The sequence below is a fragment of the Carassius gibelio genome, chromosome A25 (genome assembly GCF_023724105.1).
Source record: "Carassius gibelio isolate Cgi1373 ecotype wild population from Czech Republic chromosome A25, carGib1.2-hapl.c, whole genome shotgun sequence".
NCBI lineage: Eukaryota > Metazoa > Chordata > Actinopteri > Cypriniformes > Cyprinidae > Carassius > Carassius gibelio.
The window spans coordinates 15804211-15830181 of NC_068395.1; the positions used below are offsets into that span (position 1 = coordinate 15804211).

Here is a 25971-nt window from a genome sequence, read left to right on the forward strand (position 1 = left end):
TCCTGATTGTGTAAACAACAATAGTTGTTTTTAGCCAATTTTAAATTAAAACCGTAGCATAGCTTGAGCTGAAAAAAACCCCCCATCACTATCAAGATATAACTTCACATCAACAAACCTTCCACTGTCCAACCACACACTGCAATCGGATATACACTGTTGCATATACACTGTTAAATATACACTGTTGCATATACACTGTTAAATATACACTGTTGCATATACACTGTTAAATATACACTGTTGCATATACACTGTTAAATATACACTTAAATATACACTGTTGCATATACACTGTTAAATATACACTGTTGCATATACACTGTTGCATATACACTGTTAAATATACACTGTTGCATATACTGTTAAATATACACTGTTGCATATACACTGTTAAATATACACTGTTGCATATACACTGTTAAATATACACTTAAATATACACTGTTGCATATACACTGTTAAATATACACTGTTGCATATACACTGTTGCATATACACTGTTAAATATACACTTAAATATACACTGCTGCATATACACTGTTGCATATACACTGTTAAATATACACTTAAATATACACTGTTGCATATACACTGTTAAATATACACTGTTGCATATACACTGCTGCATATACACTGTTAAATATACACTTAAATATACACTGTTGCATATACACTGTTAAATATACACTGCTGCATATACACTGTTGCATATACACTGTTAAATATACACTGTTGCATATACACTGTTAAATATACACTTAAATATACACTGTTGCATATACACTGTTAAATATACACTTAAATATACACTGTTGCATATACACTGTTAAATATACACTGTTGCATATACACTGCTGCATATACACTGTTGCATATACACTGTTAAATATACACTTAAATATACACTGTTAAATATACACTGCTGCATATACACTGTTGCATATACACTGTTAAATATACACTGTTGCATATACACTGTTAAATATACACTGTTGCATATACACTGCTGCATATACACTGTTGCATATACACTGTTAAATATACACTTAAATATACACTGTTGCATATACACTGTTGCATATACACTGTTAAATATACACTTAAATATACACTGTTGCATATACACTGTTAAATATACACTTAAATATACACAGTTGCATATACACTGTTAAATATACACTTAAATATACACTGTTGCATATACACTGCTGCATATACACTGTTAAATATACACTGTTGCATATACACTGTTAAATATACACTGCTGCATATACACTGTTGCATATACACTGTTAAATATACACTGTTGCATATACACTGTTAAATATACACTTAAATATACACTGTTGCATATACACTGTTAAATATACACTTAAATATACACTGTTGCATATACACTGTTAAATATACACTGTTGCATATACACTGCTGCATATACACTGTTAAATATACACTGTTAAATATACACTTAAATATACACTGTTAAATATACACTGCTGCATATACACTGTTGCATATACACTGTTAAATATACACTGTTGCATATACACTGTTAAATATACACTTAAATATACACTGTTGCATATACACTGTTGCATATACACTGTTGCATATACACTGTTAAATATACACTTAAATATACACTGTTGCATATACACTGTTAAATATACACTTAAATATACACTGTTGCATATACACTGTTAAATATACACTGTTGCTTATACACTGTTGCATATGCACTGTTAAATATACACTGTTGCATATACACTGTTGCTTATACACTGTTAAATATACACTGTTAAATATACACTGTTGCTTATACACTGTTGCATATGCACTGTTAAATATACAAGATTCAAGATTCAAGATTCAAGATTTTTATTCGTCACATACAAAATTATATATAGCATATATAACCAGTAGTGAAATGTGAGTCAGGTCCGCTCCATGGACAGTGCAATTATTAAAGAAAACAACACAGATGAAAATATACATAAATAAAGCTATGTAAGAATGAAATAAAAGTAAACAATAAAAATATAAGAATAAAATATAAAAAATGTATATTGTAGAATTAAATATAGAACGCAAAATAATGTGCATGAGTGTAAACTGTAGTCTTAAATATTAAGATGTACAGGGATGTACAATGTGCATATATGCATTTTACTGTAGTCTTAAATATTAAGATACCCAGGAATGTACAAGAAGCAAATGTGCAAAACAGGGCGACACTGTCAGTGTGTCTATGTGAGGTAGTGAATATAGTAAAAAGATAAAGTGAACATTAAGTGGAGGCATGAAGATGTTAAGAAGCTGGTTTAGAGTTTAAGAGCCTGATGGCCTGGTGGAAGAAACTCCTCCTGAGTCTCTCAGTTTTTGCCATCAGGCTACGGAAGCGCTTACCAGATGGCAGCAAAGTGAAAATATGATTACTGGGGTGGGTGGAGTCTTTGATGATTTTTGCAGCTCTACTTCTGCAACGTTTGAGGTAGATGTCCTGCAGAGAGGGGAGAGCAGACCCCGAAATGCGCTCAGCTAAGCGCACAACTCTCTGCAGGGCTTTGCAGTCTTGACTGGAGCTGTTCCCATACCACACTGAGATACACTGAGTCAATACACTTTCTATGGCCCCTGAATAGAAAGTTTTCAGGATTGCTGGTGAGACCCTGAATTTCCTCAGCTGTCGCAGATGGTACAGTCTTTGCCTGGATTTATTAACCTGTGTTTGAATGTGAGTAGTCCAAGTGAGGTCCTCAGAGATGTTTACACCAAGGTACTTGAAGCTGCTCACCCTCTCCACAGGGGTCCCGCTGATCATAAGAGGAGTATAGGGCTGCTGCTGTCTCTTCCTGAAGTCCACAATCAGTTCTTTAGTTTTGCTCACATTCAGAGAGAGACAGTTGTCCTGGCACCATGATGTCAATTTCTCTACCTCATCCAAGTATGCGGTCTCATTATTGTTGTGAATGAGGCCCAGAACCACAGTATCATCAGCAAATTTGATAATGGATGTGGAGCTGTGCGAAGACATGCAGTCATGTGTGTAAAGAGAGTAGAGCAGGGGACTCAGGACACAGCCCTGCGGGGCTCCTACGTTCAGGGTGATGGAGCTGGAGGTGTGCTGGCCTAGTTTCACCACTTGAGGTCTGCCGGTGAGGAAATCAAGGATCCAGTCGCAGAGTGAATAATTCAGTCCGAGGTCTATGAGTTTGGAAGCTAGCTTTATGGGGACTATAGTATTAAAAGCTGAGCTATAGTCAATAAATAGCAGCCTTACATAGTTCCTGTTATTGCTGTCGATATGTGTGAGAGAAGAGTGCAGGATGTGAGAGATGGCATCATCTGTGGATCTGTTTGGGCGATAAGCAAACTGAAGAGGGTCCAAAGTATCCGGGATGGAGGAGCAGATGACGTTTTTAACCAGTCCCTCAAAGACCTTCATGACTATTGATGTGAGGGCAACTGGACGATAGTCATTCAGACAAGAGGGTTTATTGTTTTTAGGCACAGGGATGATGACCGATTTTTGTATATTTAACAGTGTACACTGTTAAATATACACTGTTGCTTATACACTGTTGCATATACACTGTTAAATATACACTGTTGCATATACACTGTTAAATATACACTGTTGCATATACACTGCTGCATACACACTGTTGCATACACACTGCTGCATATACACTGTTGCATATACACTGATGCATATACACTGCTGCATATACACTGCTGCATACACTGTTAAATATACACTGCTGCATACACACTGCTGCATACACTGTTAAATATACACTGCTGCATATACACTGCTGCATACACACTGTTAAATATACACTGCTGCATATACACTGTTGCATATACACTGTTAAATATACACTGCTGCATATACACTGCTGCATACACTGTTAAATATACACTGCTGCATATACACTGCTGCATACACACTGTTAAATATACACTGCTGCATATACACTGTTGCATATACACTGTTAAATATACACTGCTGCATATACACTGTTGCATATACACTGTTAAATATACACTGCTGCATATACACTGTTGCATATACACTGTTAAATATACACTGCTGCATATACACTGCTGCATACACTGTTAAATATACACTGCTGCATATACACTGCTGCATACACACTGTTAAATATACACTGCTGCATATACACTGTTGCATATACACTGTTAAATATACACTGCTGCATACACACTGTTGCATATACACTGTTAAATATACACTGCTGCATATACACTGTTGCATATACACTGTTAAATATACACTGCTGCATATACACTGCTACAAATACACCGTTACATATACTGCATGTGAAACAGACGCCCCCTACTGGAGAAACCAACAACTTGCTTCATACATGAAGAGCTGCAGTAAAGAAATACACTTTAAATTCTATTACTATTTTTATCTATAGGAAATATAATAATAAAAAACATTTTGATATGGTGTTGTGTCAAACATTAATATAAAGCACATACCCATTTATATATTTATATTTGCTTTATTCCAGTGTTTTAAAAGCAGTTGGAAATTAGTTTAGCATATTCTGTTAAAATGCACAAACTGTCTGTCTTTTGTGTATTTTATTATTAGATAAGAAAAGATGTTGGCAGCTGTACCTATATGTGTTCAGTGTATTATTTATTTCATCATTTTATAGAGATTGTGGCGTGGTGAGAATTATCGGAACTAATAATAATCCTCAGCTCACACCTCTGACAGTACAAGCACCTGATTGTGAGACTCTTGAAGGGGACTCAACGAGCCACTGAGCGTCCCCTAGAGGAAGAGGCAAGTTACACATGATTTACACAACCAATGAAATCCTTAGAATCTTTTGCGGGGCGGGGTTTGCGCTCAAAAAAGTCACGCCCTCACGCAATGCACTGCATGCATAGACAGTAAAAGAAATGGACACAGCGACCCCATTGGAACTCAATTGAGACAAATGAAGCCCAGTTTTAGCGTTTTTTAGCACTTCCGTTTCTGACGCGCAGACTCAAACGAAGCTTGACGACGTCAGCAACCTGTCTGACAGATGTAAATCTTCTAGTAGCTGTGTGTGCAAACTGCCATCGTTAATCTTGCAGAGACGGCGAGCTTGAGCGGGGAGTTCTTTGTCGTGAGTGAGCAGGAGTAAGTATTCTGATTAATTATTTTGTATAGTATTTTAAAATGTAACGCCAGTACGCCATATTAAGTTAATTGCCTGCGAGCTTCTCCACCTGTCTGTACGGTAATGCGACAGAGAGCCGAGTGGTTATGACGCAATCGTTAGCCTATTTTTTACAAAAACTGTTTATACGGGGCCATAATGTAACATAGAAGGTAATGGAGCCCTTTATACATTGTCGTGTATCTTTAGAAATAAATAATGGACAAACAGAGTCTTTAAACGCCACAGATGTAAAGTTATTCGCTGTCAAAGTGACGCCAAAATGAATGGGAGTCAATGGGAATGCTAACGCAAGTGAAGTTCTGCTAAAAGATGGCAGCCCCCACCCGACTTCAACTTCCGGTCGAGTTCCTTGCCCCTTGACTGCATGCGACTGCATGCATACAAGGACCCAAAGTCGCCTTTTACTGCCTGTTCAAAGCTAAATTAAATTTTGTTGATGGCTATATATCTATATAACACTAAAAATAATTATAACATCAAAAATATACTTAAAAAAAACAAAATGACTTATTTTTAAATTAAAAATAATTCAAATCGAAAGCAACATATTGGAAATCTTATCAGGGGTCACGCAGGCGGCCCGTGGGGTCCTGTTGGTGGAAATGTCATTCAGCGCAGCGGTTACCGGTTACTGAACTCATGGAGATGGCTTCAGAGCGACTGTCGTGACTCAGACTGAAGAGTGGGGCTCATGGCAGGACTGTTGTCCGCCGCTGCTGCTGCTTCCGTGCGCTCCGGATCCAGAGCTTTACTGCGCTTCAACACCGCTGCTGCGAGACTAACCGCCGCTCGGCCACGGGTGAGAGAGACAGAGAGAGATGTGTTTATATTCCATCAGGCGCACGCTGACTTATTATATCTGATGTTATCACCTTAAAATTTGTGTCTCAGTGTGTATTAGTTCAGTTATATATATATAATTATTTATTTATATTATCCATCAGTCTTATATACACTACTGACGTGTGTGTGCTATGATGTAACACATCTTTGTTGTGATGTAACAGATCCCTGTGTCATGATGAGTGAGCTTGAACTGCTCTAGCTGTGTGTTTCATGTAAGACAGATGACTCTTTCCTTCTTTCTCAGGTTTTAGCCCTGAACCACCTTAAACCAGGATTATCTGTAGGGAATCGTTACACATCCCCGCTCTTGTGTTATTCTACCGATGCACCCAAAGGTAAGGTATCACCAGACGTGTGACAGTGTTTGTTTACACCTGAGTCATAATTATAGACTGTTATAAAACTCTCAGATGGTAAAGCAAGCGGAGCAGAGCATCGGCCGGGAGGAGGAGGAGGAGGGAGGAAAGGAGGGAGGAAGGACTGGAAGAGTCGATTATTACAGGTAAACACTGACACATTCATGTTTTACCCCCAAATCTTAAGAAATGGTTTTAGGATCTTTAACCTCAGTTCTGATCAAAACTACCAAATGTAAAAAAAATTTTTTTTATCTCTTTAATTACCAAGTTCATAAATCGATGTCACTGATTTGGGGGAAAAAACACACAAAATGACTTATTTTCAATATAAAAAGTGATTGTGGACTGGATATTTTTTTACCTTTTATCACAGTCTTGGGCATGTCAAAGATTAGTAACAAGATTGGCTTTGATGCATTTTTAGTTTTTGTGCAGCATTAAATTTAAATTTTTTCTCCCTCATTTGTTGTTGGTGGCTGTTTTTGCCCCATTGGCTTCCATTATGATGACATTTTCTGGTTGCAAAGCCATGACACCATATAATCATGCATTCTTGATTGTTGATGGTTTTCCCTTTTGGGAGGAGATCAAATTTGTTATTTCAGATCACACAGATTCACACACTCAATATAATATGCTGTTATACTCCATTTAACTCTATACAAGCCAGAAACTAAGCCTTTTTTTGCACAGGCCCATCTAAACCTAGTGATCAACTGCAAAAATAACATAATGGAAGTCAATGTAGCACAAAGTCACAAACAATAAATGAGGGAGAACATTTTTTAATTTAATGCTGCACAAAAACAAAAAATGCATCAAAGCCAATGTTGTTACTAATCTTTTGACATGCCCAAGATTGTGATAAAAGGTAAACCAGTCCACAATAACTTTTTATACTGAAAATAAGTCATGTTGAGGGTTTTTCCCCCAAATCAGTGACATAATTTATGAACTTGGCAATTAACGAGTTAAAATCTTGTTGTTGTTTTTTAAACATTTGGTAGTTTTGATCAGAACTGAGGTTAATTAATAGATTTATGCAAAAAAGTTTGAAAAAAATATTTATCTGATACATTTTTACAGCAGTTTAATTGAGTGGATGCTTTCATCCACGAAAATAACGAAAGGGTCGTGAAAAAAATATACAATGATGTAAACTCATAATTGATCTGAATTCATTAAAAAAGTGTTTCTTGTATTTATTAAAAATAGCAGTAAATAAATCGTATGAATATATAATTATTTTTACTACTATTTTATTTATTTACTAGTGTTTTGGTATTATTGCAGTAAGATTGAAGCATGTGTGTTTAATATGTCCCTCAGGGAGACGTACCGTGGGACGATAAGGATTTCCGCTATATTTTGATCACAATGGGAGGCGTTGCGTCTGTCCTGCTGTACCTGTACCTCCGAGATCCGGGCCGAGAGATTACCTGGAAGGATTTCGTCCATCGGTACCTGGACAGAGGACTGGTGAGAACAACACCTGTGATTTACTGGAGAGAGTTAGGACTTGTGTGAAGGATGTTGGCAGTGTTGTGTCTTTTTCTCGATAATGAACACATTTCAAAGGTCTCCAAGGGTCACAGCACACAGTGAAATGCTGTTGTGTGGTTTTCCGCACAGGTTGAGCGTTTGGAGGTGGTGAACAAACAGTTTGTCAGGGTCATCCTGGTCCCCGGGGCCAACAGCTCTGAAGGAGTGAGCTTCGTGTGGTTTAACATCGGCAGTGTGGACACGTTTGAAAGGAATCTGGAGGCTGCTCAATATGAGCTGGGTCTGGAGCCGTCCCATAGAGCAGCGGTGGTCTACACCTCCGAGAGCGACGGGTCAGTCTGACTCCATCAAACCAATGTTTCACTACTTCATATTTCATTTCTATTTCACATGCATACATAACACTACTGTTCACAAGTTTGGGGTAAAAAAAAAAAATAATAATTTGAAGGCTGTTCTGCTCACCCAAGGCTGCATGTATTTGATTAGAAATACAATAAAACCTTCATATTGTGATATATTAATACAATAATAGTTTTCTATCGTAATATATTTTAAAATATAATTTATTTCTGTGATCAAAGCTGAATGTTCAGCATCATTACTCCAGTCTTCAGTGTCACGTGCTCCTTCAGAAATCACTCTAATTTGAGGATTTTCTGCTTATGAAATATTTCTGAATATTTCACAATGTTGAAAACAGTTGAGCTGCTGAATATTTTAGTGATGCATTTTTTTTTCAGGTATCTCTGTTGAATAGAAAGTAAAAAAAAAAAAAAAAAAATCTTTATTTATTTAATTAAATATTAATATTAATTTCTAAGTAAATATATTCATTTTTTAATCTTAATGACTCTGAACCTTTGAAACAAAATTATGTTTATTAATTTATAAAATGTAATATTTTGTAATAGTTCTTTCCTGTTAATTATATTTTATTTTAATCTGTTTTGCCCAAAGTTTTGGTCAGATTTTTTGCGTTAGCTGTAATCCGCACAATATGATGACTGAAAAAATGTCAGTCCATTAAAATAAAGTATACTGAAAGTAGTTTAGTTTCGGTATATTTATTGGAATTATGTTTTTAGTAAATAGTTTTCAATAACCGTCAGTAAAAGTGTTCAAATAATATATATATATTTTTATTATTATTAAAATATAATTATTTAGTGTTTTGAATTAAATAATGTAACTTTTTTATATATATAAAAAATGAATAAAATTATTTTAAATACATTTTCATCAGTTCCATTCAAGTAAAACAAAATATTATTTGTTAATCGCGTAAATTATTGCATAAATATTAATTGCATGAATTAATAAAATTAATTACCAATTACAGTCACTTGGGAAATTAATTGGTTTGTTCTTTTTGAGCAATGAGCAGAGTCTGATATGTTGATCGGTGCAAGGTTACGGATGCAATGATGTGTCTAGATAACATTAAACAAATAATTCAACATCAAAACTTAACTAGTAAACACATGTTTTTGCTACTACCTCTTCCTCCAGGTCTTTTCTGATGAGTTTCATTCCCACCTTGCTGTTGATTGGCTTCTTGCTTTTCACTCTGCGACGTGGGCCAATGGGAGGAGGGATGGGCGGAGGAAGGGGCGGGCCCTTCAGCATGAGCGAATCAACCGCCAAGATGATGAAGGACGATATAGACATCAAGTTCAAAGATGTGGCCGGATGCGAAGAAGCCAAGGTGGAGATCATGGAGTTTGTCAATTTCCTAAAGAACCCACAACAGTACCTGGATTTGGGTGCTAAGATCCCTAAGGTACGACCTTCCAGAAGGAAAACAAGTGGAGGTAATTGGCAGAGCATTGTTATTAATTGAGGTTTTGTGTTTCTTCAGGGTGCTATGCTGTCCGGTCCTCCGGGGACAGGTAAAACGCTAATCGCTAAAGCTACAGCCGGAGAGGCAAACGTTCCCTTCATCTCAGTCAACGGCTCCGAGTTTCTGGAGATGTTTGTTGGAGTTGGTCCAGCCAGAGTAAGTCTGAAGCAGTGAACTCTTGATTTCCAATGATTATAAATAATTTTGACCTGTAACGCTTTGATTTGTGGTTGTTGTTAGGTGAGAGACATGTTTGCTATGGCGAGGAAGAACGCCCCATGCATCCTCTTCATTGATGAGATTGACGCTGTGGGGAGGAAACGGGGCGGAGGGAATTTCGGTGGCCAGAGTGAACAGGAAAACACACTCAATCAGCTGTTGGTGGAAATGGACGGTAAGCGGTCCGAGGTTTGATAAAGAGGTCATGGGAGAGATTAAAGTCATGCAAGTTATGGAAAACTCTTGAGATGGAAAAACGCTGTTGAGATCTTGACTTGTATTTAATCAGAAAAATCCTTTGTCTAATCAACATTATAACTATTTTGGGTTGTACAGGTTTCAATACAAGTACAAATGTTGTAGTTCTGGCTGGTACGAACAGGCCGGATGTCCTTGACCCTGCACTGATGCGACCAGGGAGGTTTGACAGACAGATTTACTTGGGTAAGAGCTTTCCCCTTCAGTTCAGTGCCAGAGAATGTATGTAACATTTAGTGATCAAGGGATATATTGCATCATTCAATGCTTGGTGCATTTTTTTTCTGTTTAGCCAGTAAGTTTCAGAAGTGTGTCTTTTTATTTTGACAGCCCAGGGACGTTTGTTTTGACAGTACTGAGAATATCAGCACCTGAAATTATCTGTCTTTAACTTTTCTGTCTAATATATTATGTAAAAAGGAAAAAGTATAAGAAATGGTATTTTATAGATTCTGAATTCCCATTATTATTAGTATTAGTAGAAAGGTAAATGCTCTAATAGTTTATAATATACCATCAGCAAATACACAGTTAAATCATGTAAACAGATCTTTGAATATCTGACAAATTTTTGTATTTAAATGTATTTCTTTATTCAGAGAACATGCTTTCCAGAGCACTGTGTTAGTGTGTGTGTTTTTTTTACTATATTTCTTTATCTGTTAAAAAAACAAACACTACATTAGCGTTTCAGAAACAAGATGTTGCTATCTAAAGGTCAAGTCTGTTTATTTTTAAAGTTATTTTTAAAGTTTACTTTTTTTTTCTAATTCAGTAAATCTATTATGTAGATTAATTGCGGCAAGTGTTATTTACCGTTTTAAAAACTGAGCTGACCACTGACAATATTCACCTGTAGTGGGCTTCGAACAAATATGTACCAATATCTAAGGTTTGTACTGTGTCAATCCTTCAGGACCTCCTGATATTAAGGGGCGAGCATCCATATTCAAAGTGCACCTGCGGCCACTCAAACTGAACCCGAGTTTGGACCGTGATGCCATTGCGAGGAAGATGGCAGCTGCTACGCCTGGGTTCACTGGTGAGTGAGCAGTGATTTAGTTAGACACCCATTTTCCTATTGAACAGAATTAATGTGCAAGCCATAGCAGAAAAATTATGTGTTGTATGTTAATTATGTATTTGAAATTCGTGTTTGAGCATAGAATGATGTAGTTAATTTGATATTTAAATAATCATAAGTGTAGCCATAATATTGCTGTGTTATTGAAATATAAAGACCCTAATTTTTCTCTCCTCCAGGTGCTGATATTGCAAATGTCTGTAATGAAGCAGCTCTCATTGCTGCTAGACATCTGAATGAATTCATCAATGTTAAACACTTTGAGCAGGCCATCGACAGAGTCATCGGAGGTAAACAGAAGAGCTTAGAATTGCAGTATATCCTACAAACATTCACTAAGTATGATTTACATGTTCAGATCTGTAAGTCATATTAGTGTCGTCAGCAGTGACATGTGGTGTACCTCAGGGTTCAGTCCTGGGCCCCATTCTTTTTCTTATCTGCATGCTTCCTTACAATAGATAACGCAAAGTAGGGATATAGATTTTTTTTGTCTTTTTAGCGGTGCTGAAGCTTGAGTTGGCTTATGCAGTTTTAACTATCCTAAATTTAAAATAAAATGCATTTCATTATTTTTTTTTTTGCTCTAATGTTACAGGTCTGGAGAAGAAGACTCAGGTTTTACAACCCACTGAGAAAAAGACTGTAGCCTATCATGAAGCAGGGCATGCTGTAGTCGGCTGGTTTCTCCAACATGCTGACCCATTGCTCAAGGTGATGTCATTTCCCAAAATATATTTTAAATCCCAATGACTTCAGTCACCAAATGAAACGAATAACTGATTTGATTAAATACAGTTAACAATCAACATGGGGAAAAACTGATTATGTATGAACTATAAACTTCATGTTACATCACCAGAAGTAGTATTGTAGCTAAATAGTTCAATTTAAATTGCGCCATTCATCTTTAAAAAAAAATATTGAAACGTATCGGATTCGTTCTCATATGGAGCCAGAAGAGTCTCAATAAAGATAAATGCACACACTACAGTCACATATGCACACATAGGATTCATACATGCACACACATGATTCATAAATACACACACAGGATACACAAATGCACACAAAATTCACAAATGCACACACAAAATTTAAAAAGCACAGAAGATTCACAAATGCATACAAAATTCAGAAATGCACACAAAATTCAGAAATACACACACAATTTAGAAATGCAAACAACATTTACAAATGCACTCAAGATTCACAAATGCACAGGACAAGATTCAGAAATGTATTTCTGATGCACACACACATATATCTTGATTTACAAACTGCTTGCGGTCTGTGAACTTCACTGCATTTGTCAGCCTTTTTTTAAACAGGGAATGATCTGCAACCAATCAGATATCTCCCTTGTTTTAGCCAATCACAAGAATGCACCCCACGTGGGGGATTGTTTACTTGTAAGCCAATCAGCGAACGACTCACTTTCCTCACGCAGCGAACGACTCACTTTCCTCAGCGAACGACTCACTTACCTCACACAGCCGGCGACTCACTTTGCGCAGCGAACGACTCACTTTCCTCACGAGTCACGCAGCGAACGACTCACTTTCCTCACCCAGCGAGCGACTCACTTTCCTCACGAGTCACGCAGCGAACGACTCACTTTCCTCACCCAGCGAGCGACTCACTTTCCTCAGCGAACGATTCACTTTCCTCAAGCAGCGAAGTTGAGCGAACGATTCACTTTCCTCAAGCAGCGATCAACTCACTTTCCTAAGCGAACGACAGCCAGAGAGCCACTTTCCTCTCGCAGCGGACCACTGACTCTCTCTTCATGTAGGGACTGAATATTATAATTAAAGTGACTTCTATATTGGATCCAAAATAATATTTAGATATATTTAAATATTCAAAAAGATTTAAAAAAAATTTTTTTTACTTTCATTAAAATATTTCAATAAAATGAAATAATTGCCTATTGCAAATTTATGAATCCATGGTTAACTTTTTTTCTGCAGTCACTGGGCTATATGTATTGAGACATTTTTAAATTTATATTTAGTAAAAAATAATAAAAAATAAACCTGAATTGTAATCTAAACATCTGTATTTTCATACAATTTAATACAATTGCTGTGTGAACACGTTCATGTGATTGGCTTATAAGTAAACAATCCCCCCACATGGGGTGCATTCTTGTGATTGGCTAAAACAAGGGAGATATCTGATTGGTTGCTGATCATTCCCTGTTTAAAAAAAAGCATTTGTGTGTCGAGCCAAGTCAAGGGAGTCTCAAAATTCACACACAAATGCAGTGAAGTTCACAGACCGCAAGCAGTTTGTGAATCAAGATATATGTGTGTGTGCATCAGAAATACATTTCTGAATCTTGTCCTGTGCATTTGTGAATCTTGAGTGCATTTGTAAATGTTGTTTGCATTTCTGAATTGTGTGTGTATTTCTGATTTTTGTGTGCATTTCTGAATTTTGTATGCATTTGTGAATCTTCTGTGCTTTTTAAAATTTGTGTGTGCATTTGTGAATTTTGTGCGCATTTGTGCATCTTGTGTGTGTATTTATGAATCCTGTGTGTGCATATGTGACTGTAGTGTGTGCATTTATCTTTATTGAGACTCTTCTGGCTCCATATTCTCACATTCCATAATTTTATGTTCCAGGTTTCTATAATTCCAAGAGGGAAAGGCCTGGGCTATGCACAGTACCTTCCGAAAGAGCAGTATTTATATACACGGGAGCAGCTATTCGACAGGATGTGTATGATGCTTGGTGGACGTGTTGCAGAGCGGGTGTTTTTTGACAGGATCACGACTGGGGCTCATGATGACCTTAAGAAGGTCACACAGTCAGCATATGCTCAGGTAGAGATATTGTGCTTGCTTTGTATCATAAATTTAGTGGTTCAGTGTGCTACAGCATTTGCTGCAGCAAAATGGCAACATTATGCACTTTTTTTTTCATTTAGCAGAAGCTTTTATCCAAATATACAATCCATTTGGAGTAGAGCTAAAACTAATAATTATTTTGTTGATCTGCTAACAATCTAATCGATTGATTCTGGCTGTTAATGCAATGATAAATCAACACAGTTTTGATAGCCCATTTATTGCTTCTTGAGACTTTCAGCCTATAACTTTCTGATTACAAGCCAAATCTTTGGCACATATCACCTTTATTTGACAGTTTTTTTCCCCCTTCTTTTCTGTTGTAGATTGTGCAGTTTGGCATGAGCGAGAAAGTGGGGCAGGTGTCATTTGACCTACCCCGGAAGGGTGAGATGGTTCTGGAGAAGCCCTACAGTGAGGCTACGGCAGAACTCATTGATGAGGAGGTCAGAGATCTGATCGATCGGGCCTTTCAGAGAACACTGGAACTCATCACTGAGAAACGAGAGCAGGTGGATATGGTGAGAACAACCAACATACTGATGTTATTTCATACTGGAAAACAGTGGTGCCTCATGGTGTGCTTGGATTTCTAGCTTTAAATAGTGTAAAACCAAGCTGCCGTTACAACAGCCATCAAAATAATGCCAGAGATGCCAGACCTAGTGACCTGTGGAGTGCCTCAGGGTTCAGTCCTTGGTCCCATTATTTTTCTCATCTACTTGCTTACTTTCTTTAAATAAGCCATAATCTTTAACAGTTATGTTGAGGTCACTACCTTAAATCAGTTCATTCATTCATTATTTATTTATAAAGCACATTTAAAAAACAAACCAAGGTTGACCAAAGTACTGTACAGATCAAGAGGCACAAATAATAAAACAAAACAAAAAATTACACACTATAAAGAAACAAACATAAAACTAAAATGATACATTAGAAACCCACACTAAACAATTCTCAGTTTGACTCAAAGTTTCTAGTTCATACTGTGAGATTTAATTAAAGAATTAAGTGAAGTTAAGCTTTCAAAAGGGCTTTATACACTGTGCTTAACCCTGGGTTATCATCAATCTAAACCCTGCTTTAAACCCTGGATAAAGGAACATTTTATGGTTGTAATTTAGAAGTGGGGCTAGCACTGCTTTTTACCCGGGGTTAAGACTGGCAATGCTTTGTGCTATTGACCCTGCATTGCAGTGGCAAACCAACTTGTACCTTGTGAAACGATGCAGTATTACAATGTTACTACTAGATGCTCAGCAACAGACATCCAGTTGCATTCCTCATATTCATATGCTTTGCAAAGTGACCGGAACATATTCAGGGAAAATTGTCAAATACAGATGGAAAACCATTAATTGGAGAGTTTAATCATTATGTTTAAAGTCCAAAAAGTTAATTCAGGAACAACTTGAATGTACATTATCAATACAAAGTATGAATTGTTAACCCTGGGAAAATTTTAATCAGTGTAAAACACAATGCAAAATAACCCCAGAATTCTGTTGTTCCAGGATTTAGACTGACCCAGGGTTAAATATTTCAATCATGAAAAACTGCATGAAAGTAACCATCTCTATCAGGTGGTTGATGCAAATATGCATTTGCTTTTTTTAATAGGTTGGCAAGCGTTTGCTGGAAAAAGAAGTAATAGACAAAGCTGATATGATAGAGTTGCTGGGGCCCAGGCCATTTGAGGAGAAGTCCACATATGAGGAGTTTGTGGAGGGCACTGGAAGCTTTGAGGAAGATACAAGTCTTCCAGAAGGGTTGAAGGACTGGAACAAAGAGAGAGGAGAAACCCAGGAAGAACCTCCAGCTTCACAGGACAAACAGGCTGCTTGAAACAAATCATTTCCACCTGCCTCTCACACTTGCCTTACTGTGGAAACTCAGTGGGAAAGCAGAGTCTTCTTGGCTTAAAAGAGATTGTGCGTTTTGTTGGTATCTGCATTTCAGTTCCCTTGTTAATTCAAAGCAGGGGTTTTTTACTGAATTTGAAATGCCTTATCTGTGCATTATGTTGGCATAAACTATACCTGATAAACTTAAACACCTAACACCATGAACTCTCTATGAGGTCAACAACTTAGAATTATCTTATTTGTTGTTTTTATCCTTCCGTTTCTGCCATTTATATAATAAACAAAATTCTATACTTTTTATTCTCTATTTCCTCTTAATAGAAGTGCAAGAAATGTAAATCTGTACAACTTTCAGTTGTGTTTTTAGAAAAAAAATATTGAAAGTAAAATTGTGATTATTTAAATTAAAGGTTTTGTTTCATGCAGTATATTTCTCATGGTCTACTCAGAATGTAAGTCAAGGTTAAACACATACGGTTGCACAGTCTTTCATGATCAATTTCCACCTTTTATCTGACCCTTGCAGCTTGAAACTTCACCACTTCGCCATGGTCATATTTACAGTTTCTAATCTGTAGAAAGGGCAAAAAGCTTCTAAAGTAGTAAAATGCTGTTATATTGTATCTCTGCACCACATCTCTGCACCACATCAGCAAAAGTAGGGCATAGCTAGATGATTTATCATACTTCCTTTTCCAAGCAAACTGTTCGTTAGGGACGCTCCTATTTTAGATGGGTGAGATTTAGCCAAGTAGCATCCAGAATCAGTGCTATCTACAAATATCATGGTAATAAACTACAACATCTTTTTTTCCATCTATTTTTGGTTGTTAACAAAAATTATGGAGAGTATAAAAGCCCAGTTTATGTTTGTGGATATTCTTTACAAAAGGCTTCCCTTTACACAAAAGCACCCTTTGTTGGACTGTTCTTTAGTCTGAAAGACGAGCCTCTTAAGGTGCGCATCACATGCTGCTTTCTGTATCATGCTTTGGTGTCTGCATGACCAGTGCTGTTCATATAATCTCTTTAATTAAACTGTACCATGTTATCTCCATTTAGAGCTAATTGAGAAGGTGTTGTGTCACAGGACAGGCTTTCTATAGTAATATATACAGTAAAATGGATTGGAAAAAGAAGAAAAACAATCTGATCTTTGTCACTTCACATTTATTCCTGTTAGTTTTTTGTCCTCCTTGATTTGGCAGACTTGTTAATGATTCCGGAAGTTTGAAAATTTCTTCTCCGATGTGACCTTGTGTATAGATCATGCTTGACATCATTGAACCCTGTAAAAACCCTGGTGACATATACAATACAACTGTTTGATTGGAGTTCAGAAATTTGTGGATTTGCATTTGGACTTCACACCCAATAGCTTTTTTTTCTCTCTTTTGTGGATCAGCCATAATTTACTACTATGCACTGGTGATCACAACTGAGGACTTTGATTTGAATGTTATCCTGATGTGAAATTATGAATGGCATTTAATGATACAGAGTGGTTAAAAAACATATTGCTAAAAGATTATTATCCCTTTCGTCCATTCAAGTGCGACTTCAAATGCTGTACTCATTAAGTTAGGCCAGAAACATATTCTACACAAGTCGGAACGCTTGTGTGGTCCTGCTGTACATATTTAATGTGCATTCGTGTGTTACTGTGGTTGTAACAAACCTCAGTAATCAAGGGGGTGATAACTACCATCAAAATTGCTCAAATTTAAAATAAAACGTTCAGCAGTACAGGTGCTGGTCATATAATTAGAATATCATCAAGAAGTTGATTTCACTAATTCCATTCAAAAAGTGAAACTTGTATATTATATTCATTTATTAAACACAGACCAATATAATTCAAATGTTTGTTTCTTTTAGTTTTGATGATTATAACTGACAACTAAGGAAAACCCAAAATTCAGTATCTCAGAAAATTTGAATATTGTGAAAAGGTTCAATATTGAAGACACCTGGTGCCACACTCTAATCAGCTAATTAACTCAAAACACCTGCAAAGCCTTTAAATGGTCTCTCAGTCTAGTTCTGTAGGCTACACAATTGACACCTTGCACAAGGAGGGCAAGACACAAAAGGTCATTGCAAAAGAGGCTGGCTGTTAACAGAACTCTGTGTCCAAGCACATTAATAGAGAGCCGAAGGGAAGGAAAAGATGTGGTAGAAAAAAAGTGTACAAGCAATAGGGATAACCTCACCCTGGAGAGGATTGTGAAACAAAACCCATTCAAAGATTTGGGGGAGATTCACAGAGAGTGGACCGCAGCTGGAGTCAGTGCTTCAAGAACCACTACACATAGACATATGCAAGACATGGGTTTCAGCTTCGCATTCCTTGTGTCAAGCCACTCTTGAACAACAGACTGTGTCAGAAGTGTCTTGCCTGGGCTAAAGACAAAAAGGACTGGACTGCTGCTGAATGGTCCAAAGTTATGTTCTCTGATGAAAGTAAATTTTGCAAATCAGGGTCCCAGAGTCTTGAGGAAGAGAGGAAAGGAACACCATCCACCACAATCCACAGGTCCAGTGTAAAGTTTCCACAGTCAGTGATGGTTTGGGATGCCATGCCATCTGCTGGTGTTGGTCCACTGTGTTTTCTGAGATCCAAGGTCAACACAGCCATATACCAGGAAGTTTTGGAGCACTTTATGCCTCTTGCTGCTGACCAACTTTATGGAGATTCAGATTTCATTTTCCAACAGGACTTGGCACCTGCACACAGTGCCAAAGCTACCAGTATCTGGTTTTAGGACCATGGTATCCCTGTTCTTAACTGGCCAGCAAACTCACCTGACCTTAACCCCATAGACAATCTATGGGTTATTGTAAAGAGGAAGATGTGATATGCCAGACTTAAGAATGCAGAAGAGCTGAAGGCCACTATCAGAGCAACCTGGGCTCTCATAACACCTGAGCAGTGCCACAGACTAAATGACTCCATGCCACGCCGCATGCTGCAGTAATTCAGGCAAAAGGAGCCCCAACTAAGTATTGAGTTCTGTACGTGCTCATACTTTTTAGTTGGCCAAGATTTCTAAAAATCCTTTCTTTGTATTGGTCTTAAGATTTTAATTTTCTGAGATACTGAATTTGGGATTTTCCTTAGTTGTCAGTTATAATCATCAACAATTAAAGAAATAAACATTTGAAATGTATCAGTCTTTGTGTAATGAATGAATATAATATACAAGTTTCACTTTTTGAATGGAATCAGTGAAGTAAATCAACTTTTTGATGATATTCTAATTATATGACCAGCACTTGTATGCTCTTGAAACTGATATTCCACCTTGACCGCTGTATTTCCTAACACTATCCCTTCAGGTCTTGCAGTGTCTCCTATTGAGTTGATTTAATCTGGTGTATTGTATTTAGGAAGAGTTTGAAAATGTGTACTGTCAGTGTGCCTCCAGGAACAGGGTTGGGAAACACTGCCTAAAGGGGATAAAGGGTTATCCAGTCCTAGCCAATTTGTTAGGTCAGGTTAAAGATAAAGCCCACTGGAAGGTGACCTTTCATATCAGGATTGCACTTCACTGGCTTATGCTAATTCTAGCAGAAACACCCTCTTGTTGGCAATGGTGAGAACACAGTGCAATATGCTGCGATATCAATTCCGTTCTGACAAGCTCTGAAACACAAAGATATGAAATCAATCAAAATGTATGCGTTCATGAACTTGCGTAGGGTATGTTTCAGGCCTTAGACATTTGACTTTGTTTCTAGGTATCCATACTTTCATGCAGAATCTCCTCAAAGGACACATTTTTTGGGAATTCTTGCAACTTCTCACTTTACGCTGCATTGACATGTCTTTAACTATGCTGTAGATTCTCTGGAAATGTCTTATCACAGTTGCTGCTTCGACCCATTGCACTGTTCCTTAAACAGTTCCTTGAAGATTCAAAACACTGTGGATTTCCTCAGTTGCTTCTTAGGTTCACATTGCTTGAGCCAGTGTTGTCCATTATGCTACATCATGCTGCAAGTTCTCCATATGCAGTAGTCACATGGAGAAGACTGAAAGTAACTCGGTCCAAAAGAGGAGTCCCAAAATCCTAGTTGTATGAAGTCTGTTGCATCTTGAGGAAGAGTCTACACTTACTCTAGCTTATTGGAGTTCTCTTCTTGTCCATAATGGACAAAGGGATTGCATTATCTTTAGGTGGAAATGACTATGTCCTTTGATCCCAGGAGTTCCTCAACTTCTTTCTTGTGAATGAAGCTCCACTTTCAGCACAAGGGCTTTGTTTTCTTCCTAAGCCCCTGTAGCTTCCCCTGGCTCAAGGCTGCTGGGATTGGGAGCGCTCTATCTTCAGCATTGGCTCTGTGTTTTCGGAGTCACTGTGGTGCTTTCGATCTCTCGACTGCTGTTCCGCTTTTCCACCGCGGGTCCAGGATGGTGAGCGGACGTAACCGCCGTGTGGAAATCTAGGTAATGGTGGCTGCTGCCGATCTGAGGGGTGAACTTACAAAACCCACTAATGAAAAACACATTCATGATGACTGGCAAACCATTTTTAAACAATTTGGAGACCATAGTTCTGTTCCAAAACATGGTCGGTTGCCTGCCACGATGGCATTTTAAGGTACCATTGTCCAATCTTTTCCAACAGGTAAATTGCCTTCTAACTGACCTTTGTTTTGGGTGCAATTATAAAGTACTTTTCACATTTACAAAAAAAAAAAGAAAAGTGTCTTTTATCTCCATATGAATAGCATTAGTATAGGACAGGGGTCTCCAGCCCTGGTCCTGGAGAGCTACCGTCCTGCGGATATCAGCTCCAACCCCAATCAAACACACCTGAACCAGCTAATCAAGGTGTTCAGGGTAGCTTGGTAATTACAGGCAGGTGTGTTGGAGCAGGGTTGAAACTGAAGTCTGCAGGATGGTAGCTCTCCATGAGCAGGTTGGAGATCCCTGCTATAGGGGTAGCCAACACTGCTACTGGAGGGTAGCTTCCTGCAGAATTTAGCTCTAACCCCCATCAAACACACCTATACCAGCTAATCAAGATTTTCAGGATTCCTTAAATTACAGGCAGGTGTATTAGCGCAGGGTTGGAAATGAAGTCTGTAGGAGGGTAGTCCACCAGGAGCAGGGTTGGCTTCCTCTACATTAGTAGCATCATGGAAGGGTGATTTTAGTCGGGGATGTCCAGCCTTCTCCTGGAACGGCCACCATCCTGCAGTTTATTTCCAACCCCTATTACACAAACCTGAACCAGATATTCACACCACTTTCAGGATCACTAGGTGTGTTTGTGGCAAGTTGGAGCTGAACTCTGCAGGATGTTGATCCCTGGGAAATGGGGGGGGTTAGCAGAGTGGCCACAGGGATGGCCACGCTTCGGTCTATGGTGGCCATGGCCACACCTGTACACCCCTAGCTCCACTTCTGGGTGTGAGTGATCAGACACTGAGCTGCTGCCCATGAAGAGCTATTTAAACCAGTCTCTTATGAGGTTCCATGACAGTTAGGATGCTGCTTTAGAGTTGCTACCAATGTACACAGCAAAGCAGCTCATTAGATTTTGATAAAGAGATCATATGCGTCATGTCTGTTTGACTCCTCAACATGCTGCCTTTAGGGATGTTCACACTGACAGGGATTTGCAGTAAAAAAAGAAAAGAAAAAAAGAAAGCGTCTGTATTTCTTTCATTTTCAGTGAAACTCAGCCATCTGAGGCCTCATGAGTGACAGACATTGTAAGAGTTTAGTTAAAGTTTAATTTCGTGCATTGCGATACACTGAGGTGACTAATAATGTATAAGGGTACAACAATTAAGAAGGAATGCCTACTAACAAGCAGAAATAAAAATGCATCTGTCTTCATTTTAAGTCCTGACAAATTTTGGGGTCTAGACAAATGTTATTCACATAACTTAGAGACCAGGGAGCATAACATTTATGCAGCAGGTTCGAGGTAATGCTAATCTAGATTTTTCATAATGCCACTGACATTGCATCATAGTTTAAATATTTAATATGTTCACATTTGTGCACTTCAGTTCAGAGCTTAATCAAATAGTAATGTGCTCACTGTAGATTTCCATGGAATCACCTCACATTGCTAGCAGCCAAGTATCCAACATACTCTACTCAAAATGCTATCCATTTTATTTGTCTTGCTTCACAGTGAACATTCAGTCGTGGACAATAGAGTGCTGCAGGAACGAGTCCTAAAACTATTTTTGATCATGCAATTTGAATAGGTTTTTGGTTTCATGCCTGAAATAAGGCCAGCTGTAAACACAAGCTCAAGATATTTTCACATTTTATTATTTTTATTCAAATATAAATGTAATATCCCACTCTTTTTTTTTTTTTTTTAAAGCTTTTACTTCTCCTGGTTATTAACAAGTTGCTAATGGGACTCCAGAGGTTGTCAAGGACATTATCATCATCACATTAATTCTAAGGGTTGTATTTAAGCTTATTAACATTTGTTAGACACAGAGCTTATTTTCTGCAACTATCCGAAAGGCAGTGGGAAAATCCTATTGATTTCTTGTTGAGGGAACCAGGGGGATGCTAACATCCGGGTTGGCCTACAAAAATACGTCATCATTCCTGCAGCACTCAGTTTCCCTCACTTCACTTTTTTAAAACAGATTCTGAATAATATGTTCGAGGAATGGATTGATTTCATTTCAAGCCTCCTGATCTGGTAAAAACGGAGAGCTGACTCACTTGCTGGGGATTCTGTTTGATTCTCCTCATCTGAATCAGCAAACACCTCGCCCAGCTCCTGGTCAGACATGTCTGTGAGCTCCGTCAGGTCCAGGAGGTCGAAGTGTACCTCCAGAGAGGACACACTGCTGAGAGGCTCTGAGATCAGGCAGAAGATATCAGAATCTACCTGCATCACTGGTTAAGAGTACTTCATTGATATTCTTAAACTGACTTCATTGTTCAGACATGCTCAGACATGTTGTGCACTATTAAATATGAAATATGGCCTGCATGCAATCTTCCACTCACGTCGTTTCTCGGTGATCAGCACCTGGCTGCCGTGATGTGCTGGGGTGCCAACGTACTCTCCTGAGGCATTGTGGGATGCCTCAGTGGTGAGACTGGCGGAGCTGGAGGACTTCAGAAGCTTCTGGAACTCTCTGTCTCTAAGTGGCTCTACAAAAAACAGGCATTTTATAGAGCATTATTATTGTAGCCTATAACCTTTATGTATATTGACTATCTGCTGTTAAATATATAACAGATAATGAAATGTCTATTTATTTTTCTCTGAACAAAATGTGAGTAGTGCTTGCCCATTCAGAGCTGTCACAATAACAGTGTGTTCTGCCTGGTAGCCAGATCATTGCTGTACATTTACTAAGGTGTCCTAAGTAGTTGTTAGCATGTTGATATATGGTTGCTAGAGTGTTGGTATTCAGAGAATGTATTAATGTAGCTGATAAGATGTTCTAAGTGGTTGTTAGTGCACTGCTGCAGAAGAAATTTGCTTGGGTGCGCTAGATGGTTGTTAGCATATGGCTATTTGGTTGTGGTGGTGTTGTAGGGTGTTTTCTAGATGGTTGTCACATTGTGTGGTTGCTATTCTGAGTGGTAGCCAGAAAACTGCTATGTACGTAGTTTATAAGGTGTCCTAAAAGGTCGTTAGTGCATTGCTACAGGAGGCTGTTGCTAGAGTTTCCTGGAAGTTTGTTAGCACATTGCTAAGTGGTTGCTAAGATGTTCTGAGTTGTCAGTGCACTGCTGTGCGATTGCTAGCATGTTCCTATGGAGTCATTATGGTGTTACGGGGGGTTGTTAGCACATGTTCTGTTTTGTGATACCTTGACCATTGCGGTTGCTCTGGTGTTCTCAATCACTGTTTAGCTCTACGTCTAAAGCTGATCTCTTGCTTTCCGTGTCTCGTTCTCTAAAAGGGTTTGCCAGCGGTTGCCAAAGAAGTGAAACAGAAGATGCTTGTGTTTCCCTGAGTGTTTAACAAGCTTTCAGCCCTCTATTGATTTCTTGCGGCAGTAGTCAAAGCAGACAATCGTTTCATATCATTGAAGGCAGTTAAATTACACACATGGGATAAAAAAAACAAGTGGACAACTGGATCTAAACCGGTTTATTTTTAGAATGCATACACAGCTAATTTTTAAGATATGTAGCAAACATGTCCAGAAATTTAAAAACAAGACTATTCTAAAGTATTATATGTGTCATTACTTAATAATAAATTTTATATGATATTTAATTATTTAATAATATTATTTTATTTGATCATATTTATTGTATTTTATAAATATATGTATTATGTATATGTATTTCTAGTATACGGTCTGTGCTTTTTGTGGTTTGGCGAGGCCCTTTTCTTGTAGTTGCAATTGGGGCTGCGTTGACTGCAAAAGCAATATAGGAAATTATAGAATTTGCATACAGTTCAGAAGGCATAACAAAATGTGTTAATGGTTTCACACAGTTTTCTTTTAATTATTACACGACAATATCATTAAAAAAACTAAATACATTTTGTGAAAAGTAGCAAGAGATGGCATTCAACCTAACAACACATTTCTTGGTACATAAACGTATTTTTCATTTCCGTAGCATGTTCGTTAACTTGTTTTTCACTTCTGTAGGACACCACATCTCAAGAATCCATGATGTGATGATACAGACTCTTCCAGCTGTGGTCGTTCTCCGCAGTCTGCGGGTCATCCCTCCCTGCTTCACACCGCTCATTAGCCCACACACAGCCGATTCTGCTGGCTTGTTCTCTTTTTGTGCATGCCAGTCATGCAAATATTGGTGCAAGGATTGGGTTATATTTGCGTATTCCAAAAGGCTCTCAATTCAAACCATACGTGCTGAAATGAACTATATTTTTAGTAGCACCCATTGGTACCCAACTCTCATTGTCCCAAAGCAACCACTGCAAAGATGAAATTCAATGTCAAATTCTCAAAAAGGCTTGCATCCAAAAATCCCCCTCGCCCATGAGCTTTGTCGTTTATTCACATAGCAGTTCTAGTAATCGTTAGACAATTCTGCTATTATTCATAAGCCACCACCCTAAATGTAGTCAAGTTGCTGTACCCTTTCCCATGTGCACAAATGCAAGCTGCCAGCCACTGAGCACTACCGGCTTCCTCTGACTGCCTGCTTTGTCTGTGCATTCAAGAAAAAAAGACATGGTGGCAGCTCTTACAGCGGGCTATTGAATTCAATGGGAGTACGCATTTAAATGTGTTGCAGCGTGCCGGCTGAAGAAATGTTTGCTCTTACCTGCAGCACCAGAGTCTGCCTGAGCCTCCATTAAGACTATCGTAGCAGCCGGTGCAATGCTGTTTGGCGTCGCAGCCGGGATTAGAGGGAGCGCCTCTCGCCTCGTGTGCACTCTCTATCTAGCCACCCTCTCTCTCTTTCTCTCTCTCTCTCTCTTCCCCACCCCTACATGCACTGTCACACATTAGCTCCCATTGTCACTGCAGCACACACAACAGTGACACATAAAGGGTCCCACAAGAGAGAAACGCAGTCAGCCACTGCATGACACACCAAAACAGGAGGGAGGGAGGGATAGGGGGAGGGAGGTGCCCGTAGACAATAAAAAGGATTCATATGGGAGGCAGAGGTCTAGTGATCTAGTTTTTACAATGACATGAAAAAAGAGGCATATCTGTGTGTCTGTCTAATAGTTGTATTAGATGAAGGCCGGAAAAATAGGCTGAGTACAGATGCTACTAGCATGTGGCTCTTGTAGTTACAACTCCAGTACTCAAGGGGGCAATAGATTTACTTTCAAATGTCAGTGTCATTATTCAGGTAGTCTCACATAGCCAGATTTTCAAAAGGTCTCGGCAGCGTTTCCCAAAAGCATTGTAAGCCTAAATTGATCGTAGAACCATTTATCATCAACAGGTAAATCACTCAACAACACCGT

General features: G+C 38.3%; 2 protein-coding genes across 3 annotated transcripts; one reads left to right on the top strand and one right to left on the bottom strand.

The window, feature by feature from the left end:
* Nucleotides 1-5792: 5792 nt before the first annotated feature.
* On the top strand, nt 5793-16350 carry afg3l1 (AFG3-like AAA ATPase 1). The gene is made up of 15 exons (XM_052544110.1): nt 5793-6015; nt 6307-6397; nt 6473-6564; nt 7751-7900; nt 8054-8256; nt 9437-9707; nt 9786-9923; nt 10008-10161; nt 10323-10430; nt 11161-11286; nt 11508-11618; nt 11927-12042; nt 13962-14162; nt 14513-14707; nt 15810-16350. The coding sequence occupies exons 1-15, from the start codon at nt 5908-5910 to the stop codon at nt 16032-16034; spliced, it is 2289 nt and encodes a 762-aa protein (XP_052400070.1). The 5' UTR covers nt 5793-5907; the 3' UTR covers nt 16035-16350.
* An 854-nt stretch (nt 16351-17204) lies between these two features.
* On the bottom strand, nt 17205-25560 carry dbndd1 (dysbindin domain containing 1). 2 transcript variants are annotated; one of them, XM_052544165.1, is made up of 4 exons: nt 25314-25560; nt 23055-23201; nt 22764-22901; nt 17205-20525 (listed from the first exon to the last, which is right to left on the bottom strand). In XM_052544165.1, exons 1-4 carry the CDS (start codon nt 25342-25344, stop codon nt 20353-20355), a joined length of 489 nt encoding a protein of 162 aa, XP_052400125.1. In that variant the 5' UTR covers nt 25345-25560; the 3' UTR covers nt 17205-20352. The 2 variants fall into 2 exon arrangements, with proteins under 2 accessions (XP_052400125.1, XP_052400124.1); XM_052544164.1 differs by having other exon boundaries at nt 17205-20537.
* Nucleotides 25561-25971: the final 411 nt, after the last annotated feature.

Coding starts and splice junctions, on each gene's coding strand:
- afg3l1 (XM_052544110.1), top strand. CDS start 5,908: ATGGCAGGACTGTTGTCCGCCGCTGCTGCTGCTTCCGTGCGCTCCGGA. Junction 9,708..9,785: donor TGGGTGCTAAGATCCCTAAG/GTACGACCTTCC, acceptor GTGTTTCTTCAG/GGTGCTATGCTGTCCGGTCC. Junction 10,162..10,322: donor GCTGTTGGTGGAAATGGACG/GTAAGCGGTCCG, acceptor TGGGTTGTACAG/GTTTCAATACAAGTACAAAT.
- dbndd1 (XM_052544164.1), bottom strand. CDS start 25,344: ATGGAGGCTCAGGCAGACTCTGGTGCTGCAG. Junction 23,202..25,313: donor GGCAGACTCTGGTGCTGCAG/GTAAGAGCAAAC, acceptor TGTTTTTTGTAG/AGCCACTTAGAGACAGAGAG. Junction 20,538..22,763: donor TCAAACAGAATCCCCAGCAA/GTGAGTCAGCTC, acceptor GGGTTTTGTAAG/TTCACCCCTCAGATCGGCAG.